This window comes from Vigna umbellata, chromosome 3 (assembly GCF_029865625.1).
Source record: "Vigna umbellata cultivar VRB3 chromosome 3, Vumbellata_1.0, whole genome shotgun sequence".
NCBI lineage: Eukaryota > Viridiplantae > Streptophyta > Magnoliopsida > Fabales > Fabaceae > Vigna > Vigna umbellata.
The window spans coordinates 14,162,334-14,182,404 of record NC_142167.1 but is presented as its reverse complement, the minus strand read 5'-3'; the positions used below and the strand labels follow the sequence as shown (position 1 = coordinate 14,182,404).

The 20,071-nt window shown below is 31.6% G+C and overlaps 2 protein-coding genes across 2 annotated transcripts; both read left to right on the top strand.

Annotated features, from left to right (window-relative positions):
• The first annotated feature begins 2,750 nt into the window (after positions 1-2,750).
• On the top strand, positions 2,751-5,246 carry LOC148201694 (uncharacterized). The gene is made up of 2 exons (XM_088110459.1): positions 2,751-2,984; positions 4,371-5,246. The coding sequence occupies exon 2, from the start codon at positions 4,415-4,417 to the stop codon at positions 5,099-5,101; it is 687 nt and encodes a 228-aa protein (XP_087966585.1). The 5' UTR covers positions 2,751-2,984; positions 4,371-4,414; the 3' UTR covers positions 5,102-5,246.
• A 10,730-nt stretch (positions 5,247-15,976) lies between these two features.
• Positions 15,977-17,336, top strand: LOC124822170 (NAC domain-containing protein 90-like). Its single transcript, XM_047294140.2, has 3 exons — positions 15,977-16,288; positions 16,380-16,654; positions 16,760-17,336. Exons 1-3 carry the CDS (start codon positions 16,102-16,104, stop codon positions 17,024-17,026), a joined length of 729 nt encoding a protein of 242 aa, XP_047150096.1. The 5' UTR covers positions 15,977-16,101; the 3' UTR covers positions 17,027-17,336.
• Positions 17,337-20,071: the final 2,735 nt, after the last annotated feature.

The following is a 20,071-nucleotide window of genomic DNA, read 5'->3' as shown; positions in this document are numbered from 1 at the left end:
GGTTCCAAATTGACACTTGGCGACGTGCGTCAGAGCTCGTGAGTGCGTTTTAAATGATACTAAGCGTGTGGCGTGATGCATTTATGAGATTTGACAAGTGGTGTGCAGTGTTAATTTCCAAGGTCTTACAAAAAATAAACCCAAAATGAAGATAAAATGAAAGTGGAAATAAAGGTGAAAAAGATACAAAATTTGACACATTTTTATTTTATTCAAACTATCCGGACAAAATTGGGTGTTGACAGTATTTATTATTATTGATTATTTAACGATTATTTTTACTGATTGGTTAACTGTTTGTCCGCTCGTTTCGTTGGCCTAAGAGGTATCATCGATCGGCCATGAGCTCAAAATAACTTAGAGGCTCTCTTGCACCTCTACCATTGGATCAGCTATGAGTCCATAGTAACAAATATTATAAACTAATCTTCATTTTAATATTCCCAAAAATCACACATTAAACATAAAAAAAAAAACATGAAAATTGTTGGGTATGTCACCTTTGCCTACTCTTTAGTGAGGAAAATTTGACTAAAGAAATATAGAAACTAATGGTCAAATCTTCAACATCTGTTTACACAAAAACCACTTGTTTGAAAAGTTCTAAAATTTGTTTATTTCCACACGTACTTTAATCATTTTCCAACGTTACGTTATAATTTTCGAAAGCTTTTTAAATATACTTTTAAACAAAGTTTCAATTCAAGTAAGAAGATACAACTATTGTTGAAGTCAAAATATGAGACCCATGCAAAATATTTATATGAGATAAAATAAATAATAAATAATTATATATTTTAAATTATTATTATTATGTTAAAATATTGTGATATTTTATTTAAAAATTTTCCATTAAACGACGAAGTATTGGGTTTGAGTTTTAGTCATGATGTTTTCTGATGTTCTATTTTATTATGTTGTATGTTTTTTCTATTTACTTATTTTTATTTTTATATTTTTATATTTTTATTTTACTTTTATTTTTGAACTTTTTTTTGTAATTTTCATTTTACTTTTTGATTTTCATTTTTACTTTTTATTTTTAATATAGAAAAAGAGAAAGAGAAAACAAAAAAAAGAAAAAAGATTTGAAACGTCTAATAGTTTTGTTTTTATTATAATTAAAAAAAAAGAAAAAGAAAAGGCAGGACGGATAAAAGAAAGTTTGTTGGGGGAGGGGAGCAAACGGTGATTGAGGGAAGGAGGTTGGAGACATGCTGGACTGGAACAGAGGGGTGTTACTCCCTCTACCATCACCACTTGCTTTCTCTACCACCTCATTCCTCTTTTACCCTTTTTTTTATTTTTTTCATTCCTATTTTACCCTTATTAAAGTTTTAGGGTTAATATTATTTAAAATCTCTCTACATGAGTATTTATTCTCTTTATCATTCTTTCCTCTTTCTCTTTATTATTTTTCCTCTTTATTTCTTACGTTACACGTCTCCTGGTTGTCTCTTCCGTTCCACTTTTTCTTCTATTTTATAGAATTATGACGTGAGAGTGTGGTGGACTTTGTGTTTAGTAAGATTGGAAGTGGGGAAAACAATTCATCCTTAACGTGTAGTGTGGTGGTGCTTCAAGGTGCAGGTTCAGAGACGTGAGGCATGAGAGGTTCAGAGGCGTGAAGGTGCGTAATAAAACCCTAAAATATAAAGCGTATAATTTTTAAACGGATGGGAGCATCCGTCAACGGATGTCAACATCCGTTTAAGGAGAAACGAATGTTGACATCCGTTTTTCCTTAAACGGTTGTTGACATCCGTTGACGGATGCTCACGTCCGTTTAAAGATTATACGTTTATTTTACAGTTTTTTTTATATTAATTTTAAAGATATTTAAATAATATAATTTATATTTTTTGATATATTATTTTTGAATATATTTTGATGTATTTTAATAATGTATTTTTTAGGATCTTTATTGTTATTAGTATATATTTAGATTTTTTATTTATTTTTCACATTATATATAGTTAGGGTTTTTGTATAATATATATTTTTATATATGACTTTTGTATTTTTTAATAATTTTATAGTTATATAAAAAATTATTTATTAGTTTAATCATATGAAATATATAATTTTATTATGTTATTATTTTTATATTTGTTTGACGAGTATTTGTTTGACGAGTATTTTTATAAATCAGATATAGAAGAAAGGTGGAAGATGAGAAAACAGATGTGATGGAGTAGAGATGGAAATCTGACAGAGTTGGGAGGTGGGTGAGAAGGGGTAGAAAGATAGATTTTAGGGTTAAAGTAAATAATTAAGATTTGAAAAGTAAAAAGGTTATTTTTTGTAATTTAAAAAGGTTATTTTTATAATTAAAAAAATATGTAACAGAGTTGGAGAGGTGGAAAGAAAAAATGTGGTGGTGGAGGGAGTAACACCCGAGCAAGAAAACCCTAAATAAGGGTTTGGGCCTTGGCCCACTTCCTTACCCCTATTTTCCATCCGCTGGACATCATCCCAAGCCTTGTGTTTCTTTTTATTTTATTTTTTGTTATCATTCCTAAAACCTAATTATTCCACTTACTTCCGATGCATCCATATTAACTTACGCATTCACTGTATTTTTATAAATGTAATAAAAAAATTGTAAATTAAAGACAAGAAATAAAAAGGATAAATTATAAAAAATAGTTTTTAGCATTTTTTTAGTACTTAATATATGGCCCATTTTCTTTGGCCCATTTAATGGGATCTTTTCTGAAGCCCCCAGAGCCCCTAGGAGGACGGTAGGGTTTGGGATAGGGTCAGAAATTCCTTCTTTTCACTCAATCTTTCGCGGATTCTTCTCTTCCACGACTCTTCAACGACTCATCCACGACTCATCCATGACTCATCCACGACTCATCCACGGCCAAGGGGCTCACTTCCTCCATCATTTTCGTGGGCATTAACAACTAAAGAGTTGATTCACTATTCACGGCTATTGCGAACTCCCTTCCGTCCGCTATTCACGGCTATTGCAATAGGTTGGTCCTTTACCTTGTTTTATTTTTCGTCTGAAATTTTATATACCACTTTCTGATTTTGCATATACATTTGTGGAAATTTTTAGACATGATTTTGTATATACAACCTGTAAAGGTGCTCTGTCTATGTTAGTTGATGGTAGAGTGGAAAAACGGGTGGAATAGCATTGTCTTTGAAAGACAAACAACTATTATTGTAGTTGTCTCGGTATGTGCTATTTTGTTGTATAAATGTTGTCGGAAGTTGAAACAATATATTGGCCACACTTATTTGTGATGACAAATAAAGATTAGGATAGTATGAAAGATGTGATTAGAACATGGCTAATGAAACTAATGGCATACTTTTTCTTTTATAAAAAAGGTGGCATATTCTTGCTTAATGTGCAAATATCTTAATTTATCTTGTTTTTAAAAAAATTCATCCTTTTTTAAATCCGAAATTTATTGAATATGATAAATCCTACTTTAGGTGCTTGTAAATTGTGATATGGCAATAAAATATGTTTATATTAAATTAGGTTTGTCTTTATATGTATATTTATTACAATTTATTCTATTTAATATCTGCTTGTAAAAATCAACATGAATCCAATAGAAAAGCAAGAATAACTTTTATGTGGTTAGGATAATCATTAGCTTATTGAAATATTTCACACTGGTTAAGTTTGCTTTATAAGGGGTTAATGACACCATGTGGTTAATTTTGTGTTAATGACACCATGTGGTTAATTTTGTGAAGCAAGTAGTTAATAATATCCTTAATTTATAAAGAGTTTATGAGCAAGTATCTTTTACATTTGATTCTGATTTTTATGCATTCTTGTTTGTATAGTTTTCCTTTTGGTATTTTTTTTCCTTTTCATGAGTGTATTAGACTAAACCTCTTTGTCTAAGCAAGTTTGAGAAGAAACGATTCTTCAGCTGGTTTCTTTGCTTGGGTTGTTTGCCATGCTGCAAGTTGTTCAAAGCTCGGTTTAAGATCCCCCAGTTGAAAGTAGACCACACAACCTTGGGCCTAGCTGGTGCGCTGGTTCTTCTCCTTGATGACACGCAGCCCCTGTTTGCACTCCATTGTTTTTTTCTTTTTTTTCTTTTTTTTAGTTGAGCCTTGAGCTCATTGCCAATTCTGGTAACCCTAATAAAGGGTTTAGGCTTTGGGCCTTTTCTACAAACAACCCATTCATATTGGGCTTGTTTTTTTTTTCTTTTCTGATGCACCACTGGATTTTATCCCATACACCTTCACTCATTGAATTTTTTTTTATTTTGCTTTACTTGGTGCACTCCTATTTTTGTTATATGTTTGTATGCTTGCCTAGCTTTCTTTTTGCACCCACATAGCTATTACTTTCGCCCATTATCTTGATAACTTTTCTTCCCTAGGTTTCTTCCTCCGCTTTCCGCTTTTCTTTCCTTTATTGTATAATATGGGTAATGCTGAAGCCCATAATGTTGAAGATATTGAAGTTGAAGATATTGAAGAAGATGTTGAAGAAGCATTAGGAGCTATAGGTAATGTTCAAGTCCATGTCGAAGGAGCACAAGGAGTTATGGATAATGTTCAAGCTGTTGAAGATGTTGAAGAAGCCGAAGAAGAATATTATGATGCACTGGATGGATTTTCTGATACTGACGAAGAAGAACATGGAAACAAAGAAGAACATGGAAACAAAGAAGAACATGGAGACGTTCCTTTCTATATTTTCTTAAGGCAGGAAGGAGTTAGAAATTTTCTTGCAGCGTATTTCCTCTTCGTTCTAACATTTATGACTAGTGCTGCTGATGTTGACTCCCTGATGAAAGCTGCTTGGAATAGTTTGTTTATCGGGCTTCTACTAATACCGATAAATGAAACTCCAATTTACAAGTTCCGAAATATGAAAAGGGGAATAATAAAATTTATAATAGTATGCACCGTATCAGCACTATATTATCTTATAGCCGATTCATGGCTTATTTATATTTGTACGGGAATTCCTTCCCATATTCTCAGAATCGCAGTGATAGTTGCTGTTAGCGTTTTGATTCTGATAATCGTACCACAAGTTGAACCTATCTTTGATGTTTATGCAGGAGGTTGGTACACTTTCCTATTTTTTTATGGTGCATTATAGTAATGATAAGTAGCTATTATATTAATAAAATATTTTCTTAGACTAACTTTATGATTATGTAATCTTTGAGATACTATGACTTCAGTTTTATGATTATATAATCTCTGAAATACTATGAATCACATACATGATTATTATTTTGTCAGATTATATGAACTTTTGTGCATTGTTATGGGATTTTCCAGATTCATTCACAGAGTATTAAGTTTTATGTTTTTCAACTAAGTTAGCATTCAATGTTTTTAATTCTTACATTATTAGTTATATGACAAAAAAGAAATTCACACACCGAGATACTTTTTATTTGATTAAAAAGAAAAAATACTCTTAAAGGAAAAATTATGAAATTACCTCATTGTTTTGTTCCTTTAAAAGTTTTGATAGAAAATGAAAAATAATAATTTTAGTTTCTCATAAAAAAACAATAGACCCTGATAATTTTGTAATTTAAAAAACAAAGAATATTTATTTGGTAGACTAGTATTATTATAGTTAGACAATTCTGCACTGGAAAAAAGTGTTGGATTGTCCCGTTACAAGTCAACTACTGGTCAATTGATTCAAGTTAATGATATATTTAAATAAGTGGAATAATGCTCCTTTCATCGAATTCAAAACTTTTAATTTATAGACCTTAAGCTTCAAATCGATTCTTTTAATTTATAGACCTTAAGCTTCGAATCAATTTCGACACATTGATTGTCCATAAATGACTTTAATTATCTACATTAACTATTTGTAAATGACTTTAATTACTCTCAATATTCATTGATGGCTTTATCTGCCGTTTCAGACACTAATTAATAACTTTAACTGTTATCCTTAATCGGTCGATAACTTCGTAATTGACCATCCAATTTAAGACTGACCAAACGGTCATATAATACAAAAATAATATATTTAAATTAAGTTTTGGACACAAAATTTTAAGAATTTATTTCCATTGTCAAAATTCAATTTTACTTATCATACTAAACTATTTATATCATTAGTATATTGTTGTCTAGATATAAAATAGTTAATGATACAGTGAAAATGTTAATATTGGCAGTATACAATTATAAAAAATATGAATAAATAAATTATATTAAAATCAACTTTTAGCAGAAACATAACAAAAGTATGTTTAAACCTTACTAATAATTAAAGGTTGCTATTTTTCAACTCCACGTAATGATAAATGTGTTGGGTGCGTCAACTGAGATTTGCTATGTTTATTTAAAAATGAATTGTTTTTTTTATAATTATATATAAGGAGGATTTCATTTTTCAATTTCATCTTTTTAATTATTTTTTTTTTAAATTTAAATTGTAATTTATAATAAAAAAAACTATTTTTTAGTTTTTTCATTTTAATAACTACTTTTTCGAATTATAAATAAAGAATTATTTACTCTTTATCATTTTAGTATCCATTTTTTAAATTTAAATTATTACTCATAATAAAAAAATTATTTACACAATATTACTTATAATATTTTCTGTTTCAATAACTAAAATTTATTTTTCTATAGTTATATCTATAATTATATATACATGTTGTTTTTCAAAATTTATCCTTTTAATTATCACTTTTAGAATTTAAATAATTTATAGATATTTAAAAATATGTATGTAACATCTCAGGTATAAATCTACTAAACAAAATATTGTATATATAATAATCATTAAACAAATAATACAAACATATAACTTCTACATTACACTCTTCCATACAAGTTATGTACTTAACATAAGAATATAATAAATATAATAGGACTAGAGTTTTTTAAAAAATAAAATAAAAATAAATTTATGACAGGTCATATAATAGGACTAGAGTTTTTTAAAAAATAAAATAAAAATAAATTTATGACAGGTCACTAACCTAATATAAATCGTTGCATCATTCACATCTCAGACGGGATGTTATGTCCTTATTTGTTTACATCGTCAAAGTAATCATTGCAAATAAAAAAAACAACATAAATAGAACAACATGAAAGAAATGGTAAGCTAATATGCAAAAAGAATATTCACAAATAGATATAGAGAAATTGTCACACAGCTCTCGTTCATAACAACCAAGATATAAAGACTCATACTAGACTCATTGATCTATATACATGTATTAATATTATTAAATTCTAGTGAGTTATGAACTTGTGGTAGTCTTTACTATTTTGTAGAGTCATTGTCAATGTTTTTACCCTAACACACACAAGGTTAATAAAGCAACAAAATAACTCTCAATATTGCATATATATATATATATATATATATATATATATATATATATATATATATATATATATATATATACACACACACACACACACATATATATATATATATACACTATTGTAACTACAACTAATCTTCCTTGGATTAACACCAATCATTCTCAGATGAACATCATAAACCAACCATCATTTTAACATTCACAAAAATCACACATCAATCATACCAAAACAAAACATATGAAAATAGAGTTAAACTTTGTTAATCTTATACATCGAGAATATATATTAATTTAAAGAGTAATGCCTAAAAGCACACTCGCCTAGTGACCAAATAGCTCGTCAAACGAAATTATCCCTAGAACTCATATACTTAATTCTTCCAAAGTCATCCAACGATACTTGTCTTGTCTAGCCACTATCAAGTCAGTGAGCTCTCTAACATTCATTTTTCTCAACAAGATTATTATCGTCCAATAACCACCAAGTCAATGAGCTCTTTGACTTTGGTTTTACCCAACGAGTATATTCTTACCCAGGAACCACCAATTTGAAGCTCTCTAACTTCGACTTCACCCAACAAGTTTAAAAAACATAATTTTGCATATTTATATCATTTCAGTCCAGCAACAATCACAGACGGTGAAACATACCAACTATCAGATTGTACATTACTCAATTCATCTTATTTGCAGTATCAGTCAAACAACATACTCAATTTCATAATACAAATCACTAAAACCAAATTAAACCCCTAATTCAACTCCATATATCAAATTTCATCCGAGAACTCAATTACACCAATAAAACATTACAAGTATACAATTAACAATTACAAAGTATCTATAAGTTAAAAATAATACAATTAGTTTTCCTTACCTGAGAGACATACTAAATTGATCAAGAACCCTTAAGCACATTCAGATGCATAGGAACCCTATTGGCCCTATAAACCACACAAACACGATTAAGACACACCATCATGATCACTTATCAGTAAGGACTCTTATAGAAGACTCAAACAGTACATGCGACCCAAAAAGGGTCACATGCAGAGAAAGAAAAAAGCAACCAAGAAAGGGAGCAAAACATCAACTTACTTTATTGAAGAAACTGATTAGACAAAAGTGAAGAGCTTGCCACAAGGATCACCCTACTAGTCTTCTATCTTCAAACAAATGAATGGACGGTGAGAGAACCTAGAAAAAACTCTACAAAAATTGTTTTTATTGTGTTTTTAAATAATGAAATTTGTTTATAAAAATTGTTTTTATTTTTTAAAATTTTAATATTAAAATAATCAAGTCTTATTATTTTAAACACACTATTAATTCTAAATCATGATTTTTAAACCGTTAGTGTGTTCATGTGTTTATGCTAGTACATATAATACTGGAAACTTTGGGGACAATTTTTTTTATTATACTATTTTTATTTTAATGATGTCTAACACTTAGTTTTAATTTTTTTAAATTTATTTAAATTAAAGTATATGTACTATTTGCATATCTAATATATAATTTATAATTTGCGTAAAAGAAATATAAGAAAAGTAATATAAATTTCATATTTATATTAAAGAGGAAGAAAGAAAAAAGTAATAAGAAATAATTATTCGTGATGTAATTTTAAGTGAATGAATAGTTTATTTTATTAATTTTTTATGGTTTATATAATAGTTTTAAGATTTAAAAGTTTAAAATTTTAAAATTTTAAAATTTAATTAAGATTAAAATAAAAAATTAAATATCTATGCAGTTTATTCATTGTAAATTAATAAACTTATTTCTAGGTTTAATAGTCTTTTTGGTCTCCATTTTTGTTGCTTAATCTCAACTCAGTCTCCATTTTTAGAAGTGTTTGGAATATGTCCACAATTAGTAAAATTTGCGTCTAATTTGTCCATTTCGTTAAGTATCACCAAACGGAGTTAATACATTAATGATGTGGCACTAGTTATATGCAACATGTTACTATATTGATTTGTGAATGATGACGTGTAAGTGACTATCAGAGAATATGATTTTCCCCCAAAATCAAACACCAATATAATGAAGGAACAACGAAAAGTGAAGGTGGAGCTCTGAGTCCTTCCTCACCAACCAACTAACAACCATGACCGTTGTCAAAACTCTTCTTTTCTTCTTGTTTTTAACCATAACCACAACCACCTGCAACTCCTTGGCTTCCCACTTCGAACAACTCAACATGGAGGAAGAAATGACAGCGACAAAACTCAAGAACCCACCAAAAGAAATAGAAGATTTAGAAGAAAAGTAGGGAAATTGGAAAGTTCAGATTCTTCACAGAAACTCTCCATTATAAAGTTTCTGGCCAGAAGGGTCAAGATCTGTCCACCTGAAAAGTAAAAGGAGACGGTGGGCACCCGAACCGTAACAAAGCCGTTCAAATCGTAGCAGGTGTCGAAAATGGAGAGTCTGGGTGCCCGGGGCAGGTTGGTGGTCTGAGTAAGAAAAGCGTCCCGGAAGGCATGATAAGCCACTGTGGGAAGTCTGGTGATGGCAGTTGTAACGCCCCGGCAACCTACAGGGAATGTCGACTGCCCCCACACATCACCACGTGGCTTTCCAGTGTGCTTTGTCCTCACTCACACTTTTCCGGGAAAACTTCCCAGAAGGTCACCCATCCCTAAATTGCTCCAGGCTAAGCACGCTTAACCATGGAGTTTTTATGGGCTAGGCTACCGAAAAGCAAATGCATTTTGGTATCAGAGCCTAGCCTCTCCCAGTACGGTGTGGTTCGAGGACGAACCAGGCAGAAGCTGGTGGGCATGTGACGCCCGGGCACTGACGAGGGCGGGGAGTGATCGCTGGTGCAAAGCATCACGGACAATGAGCGGCTCCTGGCAGGCTTCTAGTGGAAGGGGTACATGGACGAATCGGACATACACCGGAATGAGAGGGATCTGGAGACTGTATAGGTATGGGACTATACATGTTGATGAGTTGAATTGTACAAATTGGAATTTTATAGGAAAAGAGTAATCTTTGTTATTAATTGTGTGGTATAAAATGGAGGTTTAAGGTAGTGAAATGGTGAGAAAGGCTTATTGGACTTATTTAGTGTAGTTGAGGTACTTTATGAACTGGTTTGGGTTTGTTTAACACTTGATGATGTTAGATATTGAAGTTAGGAGAGTGTAGTGGTAATGAGGTAGAGCTCTACTTGGTTTAGAACTCATTTTAGAGGAAGTGAAGTAGTGAAAATGAGAAATTAGAGTTGACGGCTCAATTGATCTATTGGGACAGTTTGGGTAAGTCAAATGTGACTTATCAAAATGGTCAAAAACATGTTCAAAGTGGTAGATTGTGATTTGGGTCTTTAAGTTGATAAATTTGATGTTCTAGAGTAGGAATTGATCTATGAACACTTTAGATTGATGTTAGGAAGGTTTAAAATCACTTGGTCAAGTTTAATTAGGTATATAAAATAATTTAGAAGTGTTAGAAGTTGGGAAAAATAGTTAGAATTGGTAATTGAGGTTTGAGTTGCATAATTCTGCAGATCTTCGTTATGCAGATTATGCAAACTCGTTGTGCGAATGGATTTGCACAGCGAGTCACCCTGGCGAAATGCTCTCTGTCAGGGCATTCGCACAACGAATAGACGCGTTGTGCGAATGGTTTGAGACGGTTGCTCTCTATTTGACGATCTGCATGGCGAATCTGGACACTATGCGAAGGGGTTGAAGTTTGGTACTACTGGAAGTTTATTCACACAGCGAGTTGGGTCGCTGTACGAGAAACCTCTGGTTTCACTATGCGAGAGTGTGCGCTGAGCGAATGGTCTAAGTTTAGTTCACTCTTTTCATCCTTGTTTTAATTTGATATAAATGAAGTTCTATCCTAAGTATGAAGTATGTATGATCATGTAATATAGTAATTGGTTGTTCATTGTCTTGAGTTAAGTTTTAAAGTGAAAGTATGATGGACGTAATTCCATGATCCTCACGGAGAGGTTACATGGTGGTGCCCTGTGTAAGTTTAGAATGAATGTAGAAAGCTCAATCTTAGGGGTTATCCTAAAACTCCGATGGTCTTTCACTTTCATTTAGAGAAGATTGATCCATGTCGTGAGGAGTAGTAAGAGATCTTAGTCTTGGGGGCTTCCAGTATGTCTCAATGCCCGGAACAGACTAACCTCGTGAGTGTGGTAGGGTGAAACCCATTGGCAATGACTTTGCAAAGCAGTAGATGTAAGGACCTAAATTTTTATCATTTTAAAAAGAGGAAGTTTTGTTTTATTTGGAAGGTGGGGAGCAGCACTTCCAGGTTTTTCTCCCATTTTTGGCACATTCAGAAAGCATTAGGTGTAGGAAATAAAAAGGGGTAATGGGTTTTGCACTAAGGGAGAGAAATCCTTGCTGCAAAGCTTTGTGAGAGAGGTGAAGTTAGAGTTGCTAGAGTTGCTGGAGTTGCTTGGTGCTGCAAGTCTTGGGAGAGTTAGATTCCAGAAAAGTGTTGGGTGTTGCATCGAGAGGAGTGAAGAGCTTTACTACAAATCTTTTGGAGAAAGATTCACTAAGGAAGTCTTCAAGAGGTAAGGGGAGTTAGATCTTTTGTTTGATTGTTGATTCATACTGTATTAATGCAAATATGGAATTTGGGGATGAATATTGGGTTTCTGGGTTTCTGGATTTCGTGATTCTGCAGAACGCGCGTACGTCCAATTTTGATGAGTCAAAATTGGACGTTCGTCCAAGTTGCTCGACCAATTAGTGGTCGGCAGGAATGGGTTGAGCGTTCGTCCTTAAGTTATATATTGAGCGTTCGTCCTGGTGAGTGTAGCATTCGGTCAGGAGTTGATTTAGTACCGAACGGTCAGAATAGATTTAGTAGCGTTCGGTCAGGAGTTGATTTAGTACCGTTCGGTTAAGTTGAAATCATCCGTCCTCAGTTCTAGACGTTCGGCCAGTATTTTAGGTGTTCGGCAAAGTGATATAGTTATCCAACCAAGACTCTAAACGTCCGTCTTAAATAGCGTTCGGTTTTTTAGGAGGTTTAATCTTTGAGAGTTCGTCCAAAACAGTGAGGAATTCGATATGGTGTTCAATGGTCTAACGTTCGGCCTAGGTACTTGATATTAGCGTTCGGCTCAGTAGTGTTGAATCCAACTTTGTGTTCGTCCTTGAGCGTTCGACTAGTATGATTTGATCTCCTAACGTTCGTTCTAGAAGTGTTCGGTCTATATGGTATTCGGTGAAATAGCGTTCGGCCTAAGAATTCTATCCAAGCGTTCGGCCTAAGTATCAATCTCAGCGTTCGGCTTTGTTCGGTGAAATAGCGTTGGGCCAATTGGTAAAAAGCGTTCGTCCAATACCGTTCGTTGAATAACGTTCGTCCAAATAGTAATGTTGCGTTTTAAGTTCATTTTATCTGAATTGAATTATGTGCAAAATGTTTGGAATATATATAAACTGTGATGTGAATTATGTGAAAAGTATGAGGTATGTTGTATTTACTGTGATAATACGGTACTTTCTGTTTATTCATGACTTGGGATAAGGTTTAAAGTAACAATATGATTCATGAACGTAATTCCATGATCCTCAAGGAGAGGATACATGGTGGTGTTTTGGGGTTGTATAGAATGATTACATGGTAGCTCAGTTTTGGGGGTCATCCTGAAACTCCAGTGGTCTTTCTTCTCATGTAGAGAGGATTGAACCATGTGGTGAGGAGTAACAGGAGGTCCTAGTCTTGGGTGCTTCCATATGATCCAAGGTGAGTGATAACGGATTAACCTCGTGACTGTGGCCGGGCGGTAGTGCCCAAAGTTTCACCAGGCGGTAGTGCCAGGGCGGTAGTGCCCAAGTTCCATAAAGCCACCACGAGTGCAAGACCCGCCATAGCTCGGTAATCATTCTAGTCCGAACGAGTCGGGGTATAAAGTAACAAGTCTTGTGATGTCAATTTACCATGTTTGGATGACCTTTGCATGTTGTATGAGTGGGTGAAATTGCGGTTTAATGAATATGCTCTAATTGTTCTTTTATACTAATCTAAGTATGATAACATGAGTTAACTGTGCTATATGTATAATATGCTTTTTATATCTAGCTCACCCTTGCATTGTTTTGTGTCGTGTGCTGTTTGGGTATGTTTCTTTGGCGATGATCATCCACTTGGATGGGAGCAGATGTTGTCGCAGAGTTTCCCTTGGAGCAAGAGCTGGAGGTTGCTGAGATTGCGGAATAGTCTTCTTAGAGTTTCCTGATTGAACACTTGTAGTGTTTAATCCTTTCAACTGTTTAAGTTTAAATTTTTACTCCTTTTATTTGGATGACTGTAATTTCGCACTTTAATTACACGTCAAAATTCCGACTGTTCTCTATATTTGAATGTTAACGTCCTTATTATATAATATTGATTATTATATAATCGGGATGTTACAGTAGAGACCACCACGAGTGCATAACCTACCATTGCTCGACAATCATTCTAAGTTCCGACAATCGATTTAGGTCTTTGCATGTTAAGATGTTTGGATTGGATTAAATTATACATAATTCTTATATGAAATGCTTTAAACTTATGATATATTGTTTTCTATCTAGCTTACCCTTGCTTTTCTGTGTCTATCTTTATATGTTGTTTCTCTATTGCGATGATCACCTAATGGTGTGAGCTTAGGGATTCACCTTTTCAGTTGTTCCAGCTAGAGATGGGGAAGAAATAGATGAGTTTAGATAGATGTACAAAAGTAGACCTGTTCTTTGAGCGAGGTTTGTCTTATCTAGTGGTTGTTTTAGCATTTATGTAACGTTTCATTTTTTTTAGTTTTATACTATTAAAATGAGATGTTAGAAATTTACTTTCCATTTTTTAATTTTAATTATAAAATCATCATGTTAATTCCAAATAACTATTCGTAACATTCTTACAAATGGATATTGAATAAAACAGTTAAACATATCCGGAATATTTTTACTGAATCACAAAGTAAAAAAAAAACATACATAAGCACACACACAACATGTTTATGTGAAAATAGAGACTATTATATTTTCAAGATTCATATTTATATTGCAAGTGTGACGCCCGGGCACTGACGAGGGCGGGGAGTGATCGCCGGTGCAAAGCGTCACGGACAATGAGCGGCTCCTGGCAGGCTTTCAGTGGAAGGGGTACATGGACGAATCGGACATACACCGGAATGAGAGGGATCTGGAGACTGTATAGGTATGGGACTATACAATTGAAAGATAGCTTAAAGGAATTGATTTGGCTACTCATATAACCAAAATGCATTTGTTTTTCGGTAGCCTGACCCATAAGAACTTCATGGTTAAGCGTGCTTAGCCTGGAGCAATTTAGGGATAGGTGACCTTCTAGGAAGTTTTCCCAGAAAGTGTGCGAGTGAGGACAAATTTCTTTGTCCTCTACGCTGCTTAATTTCCTGGAATTAGTCACCTCAATAATCTTCGATGGTTCTATGGGTATCCAAAATATGAACGAGATGGATATTTATTGTCCCAACCATTCCTGTTAGTCCCAATCTCGATAAGCCATAGATATAGATAGATACAAAGTTTTCGTGTCCTTGATTCCCAAGCGTAGTGCTTCTTTCCCAATGTTGCCTATCAGTACTAGTAATTTGGGGTTGACCTAACCCCATAATTATAGGTATAACCTTTCGCTTAATACTAGAAACCTAAAATTCAAGCATATAAGGCTTCATTAATCGAGGATACCTGGAGCAATTTAGGGATGGGTGACCTTCTGGGAAGTTTTCGCGGAAAGTGTGCGAGTGAGGACAAAGCACATAAATATAAATAATGAAATAAGATATAAAAATAACATAGATGATGAATAAATTATTTATATCCATAATGAAATAAGATATAAAAATAATAATTATTATTATTACGCTTACTTATATAATTGGATTTCATGTGTAATAAAAAACAATAAATTTTCGTAGATTTAGATACAAACAATTATTTTATCAGATACACCATACTTAAATAAAATTTTCTCAGCACCCTTTATTTAACAGTAATGTCATTTTAAGTGATTAGTCTAATTTACGATGTAAAGTTTCAATAAGTGGACTTTGAAAAAAACAGAGATTAATGAAATTAAAAAAATATTGTTTTTTAATGTTTTTCAATTCACATGACTCGGGTGAAATATTAAGTGATTCCTATTTTAAAACAATTATTATACAATAAAAACATTTATTTTATGAAACGAAATAAAATGGGAATAATAAACTACATTATTTCGTGGAGAGGAAAAGAAAACATAACATATCTGACTTGTTCCACCAGTGAGATTGCCCTGCATAGATGATAGATCCGCAGAAGAAATGTCCATTAACATGTTGACAAAAAATCTCTGCAAAATTAGGGTTGGAAAGAATTAATTAGGTTTGGTTACACAAAAACCTAGCTGACTTAAACATAAAATGATTGCATTTGCCGATACCTAGAACGAGTGAGAAATTGAAAGAAGCAGACTTTTTTTTTGTCTCTCTGTCATATGGTTTTGGAGAGAGGAGGACTTGTTCAAAATAACATTTTATTGGATATTATAGGTATGTAGCCATCATAAGGTATCCAACATGGATAACATAGACGATTTCTCCTTCCCATAACCGCGTAAAAGTTTCCATCAAAACTTGCCAATTTTCTAAATTTACACGCTGAATCTCTCTGCCCCACCACCCTACCTTTTTCTCCTTCAATCTTCTCCTTCGTTTATACATATATATTCACCTCATTCCAATGTGCACAAAAGTAAAACAGACCTCAAAATTATGCCAAACATCATGGAAGATCATCCACCTGGTTTTCGCTTTTTCCCGACAGAAGAAGAGCTTGTTGGCTTCTACCTACACAACAAGCTAGAAGCTTCAAGAAATAATGCTGCTGCTGTTACTGCTGCCATAGATAGAGTTATTCCAGTTGTTGATATCAATGCCCTGGAACCATGGAACCTCCCAAGTATGTGCTTCATAAATAAATAAATAAATAAATAAATAAGCAAACTTTTGTGCATATGATTCACTCGTTTTTGTAAAATAATTGTTTGCAGCACTTGCGGGGGAGCTTTGCCGTGGGGATACAGAGCAATGGTTTTTCTTTTCGCCTGGGCAAGAGAGAGAAGCCAGAGGAGGGAGACCTAGCAGAACCACAGCTTCTGGGTACTGGAAAGCTACTGGTTCACCTGGCTATGTTTATTCTTCTGATAACAGAGTTATTGGGGTGAAGAAATCCATGGTGTTCTACAAAGGAAAAGCTCCTATGGGAAGAAAAACCAAATGGAAGATGAACGAGTACAGAGCCATCTCCAACCCCGTCACCCCTCAGGTACACACACAATTGCAAATTCTTCGTCTCTTTCTCTTCCTAACATCACATTCACATGTTTAATTTTGATGTTCGTTATCGTAATCTTTGATGTATGGCGTGTAGTTGAGATGCGAGTTCAGCTTATATCGGGTGTATATCGTATCTGGAAGCTTTCGAGCATTTGATCGCCGTCCATCAGAGGCAGAAGGAGCAGAGTCACGTCTTCATCAAAGTTCATCTCAAGTTTCTCACTTGCTCCAACTTTCTCAGCTTTCTGAGCTTTCTCAGCTCCCAGAAGCTGGAGATTCAAGTAGCAGAAATTGGAACGAGGAACAGCTTCAAGAACCGTCATGGGAATTGGAATGGGAACACTTCAATTGGATGGTCTAACTCAAATTCCTCTTGCTGTGATGGGACTCATGAACTCAATGACTCGTTAAAATATGACATCGACCAAATCATAGATAATGAAACTAAACTATACCGTATTTGTTTACGACATACAATAATCATATATCATGTTAAGAACAAGTTTTGTTATTTAACCCGATTTTGTTTGCAGATACTTCTGCTTAGACGACACTTCCCACTATTTTTATCTAATTTCAACATCAAGTCTATCTATTTTCCACACCCACTAGCCTTTGTAAATTATTGTTATTATTATTATAACAATTAATTAAACATCAACTCATCAGTTCATGTATTGTTCCCACTTTTCTTTTCATCAGCTAAACACTCACTCAGCGATTTTGCTTTTGTTACAATCCTTCTCATGAAACTGTTTTTTTTTTTTCTATTTCGTTGATCAAAAACTAAAACTAAAATGTTTACCTAGGCTGTTGTCCAACCAAACACCAACAAACAGTTAAAAAAATCATTATGGGACTATTATTTTCACATTTAACAAAATTTTGTAACCACTTTACATTTATTATTTTATTCTTTAATTTTTTTTCTTTAGAAATATAACCATTTTCGAATCATTATAGTAGAAGCTCTTTCGACATTATTAATGGAGAGATTGATGTGTCTTAAGAATAAGATATTTTTTTCAAGAAAAAAATTTAACAAAAAGATCTCAGTCTAATTTTCAGATATAAAATTGTCATCACTTAAAATAAGTTTTTGGATTTTATTTTTCATATAATATTAAACTTTTCTATTTTTTATCATGAGACTTAAATTTCCAAAAAAAATAATTTAATATTAAAATTTAATCTCATTACTAAATTAGCTTCAGATACCATTTAAAAAAAGGAGAAAATAAGAAAAAATATAATTTTTCTATAGTGAAAGTGGTATAATTAACATGTAAAAAAAGAAAAAATTATTATAACTATTTTATAATAAATAAAAAATAAACATTAAAAGTATTACTACTTAAAAATATTATTTTAGTTTCAAAATTATTGATCATTTTCATAATAAAACTTATATAAATTTCGTTATACTGTATAAATAAAATTTATATAATTTTACATGACTATAAAATAATTTAATAGTTATGAGACAAAAATATTAGTTTATTGCTACTAATCCTATTATTACATACTGAAAATGACATTTCCCAACCAGGTCACAGCACGTGCGTTGAGTGCCCAACAGACCACCGTGTACGGTTGAATTTATGTGGTCAACCTGATGTTATGATTCGACATACTTTAATTTGGTTTAATGTTACTAAATTGTAAAAAATATAAGTTTATCTTGGAAAAACTATATGTTGATGATACTTTTCATTTAATAAATAATAATTTCTATAATATAGTATTATACTTATAATAAATTTACTTATATAGTATTATACTTATAATAAATTTACTTATTTTTAAATATTATTAGAAAATATGTTTTAAATTATAATTGAATCAAATTTTAAATTAAATCCATCCAAACTAATGTTTTCCTCAACCGTACTACTTACTTCACTGAACAATCGCCAACCTCCACCATATCCAAATTCAAAATTTTAACCTTACACAAAAATAAATAAACAAATAATAATAGATAATTGCTATAAATATTTTAATGTTCATATATATTAATAATTGACATATTTTTTATATTTAAATAAAATTATGTTAGTAGTTATTATAAATTTTGACATATTAAAATTCATCAATTATTTGTCAAATTAAAAATTTATTAAAGGATAAAATAATTAAATTAAAAAATAATTAAAATAAATTTTTAAATATATTATAATTATGAATTTACTAACTCAAAAGTATATGTACATAAATGTATGAAATTAAATTGTTTTAGATACATAAAAAAGTGTTGTCTAGTGTTATTTTTTATAATCCCTTACGAACATAGTAAATGATAAGCTAAAAAAATACAAGATAATTATAGGTTAAATATAATTTCTTCTTCTTTTAATTAATTTTAGGATATTTTTTTTTATCTTTCACTCATTTAATTTAGGGACCTAGGATTATGAAGAGAAAAACATTGTAGTCATAGATAGTATGTATGGAATTGCAATATATTAAAAGTCATTTTCATTTAACAATAATAAGAAGAGTTGTAATCCAATAGTAATGTATGATATATATTTGACTTTGAAATTTGAGTGTTGTATGTCGTTACACTTTTCATATTATTGTTTCTGATATTTACACAATAGTTAGTCATTACTTTTTAGGAATAAGTTATACCTTAAACTTATGCTGCTTGTTATACTTATACTTACACTTATCACATTATTGTTTCTAATATTTACACAATAGTTAGTTATTACTTTTTGGAAATAAGTTATACCTCTTAAACTTATACTACTTGTATACTTATACTTTATTGCATGCTTATTATAATAAATTACCATCAAAGTTATAAAACATTTGTATTAAGAATGACAATATTGTTGGATTTGTTATTCATTAGTTTGAGAAGAACATCATGTGAGAGCTTATATAATGGTTGTGTTAAGTCAGTATAATTTGAAAGTAGCACTTTTTAGCAAACAAATGAAACATTATAACAATTTCTAAATATAATGAGATTGATGAGATGATTCATTTATGTATAATTGAGAACCCTTTATAAAAAGTTTTGTCCAACAATATAATTATATTATTGTGGTTAAAATTAGAGTTCTTGACAATGACAATGACCAATCATCTTAATATATTGTAAAAGTTGTATATTTTTTAAGGTAACATCATCTATTTTGAGTCGTAAGAAGATAGAACATGATAGTAAAAGTTAAATTTAATTATTATTTTAGTCTTTATATTTTATTTTCTGATTTGTCTTGGTTTCAATATTTCTTCATTTAAGTTTCATCGCCAATTCAATTATATATATATATATATATATATATATATATATATATATATATATATATATAAAATTCTATTTTAATTTAAAAAAGAATAAATAGTATATTTAATACAAAATAAATTAATTTCATAGTTTTTACTATATTCA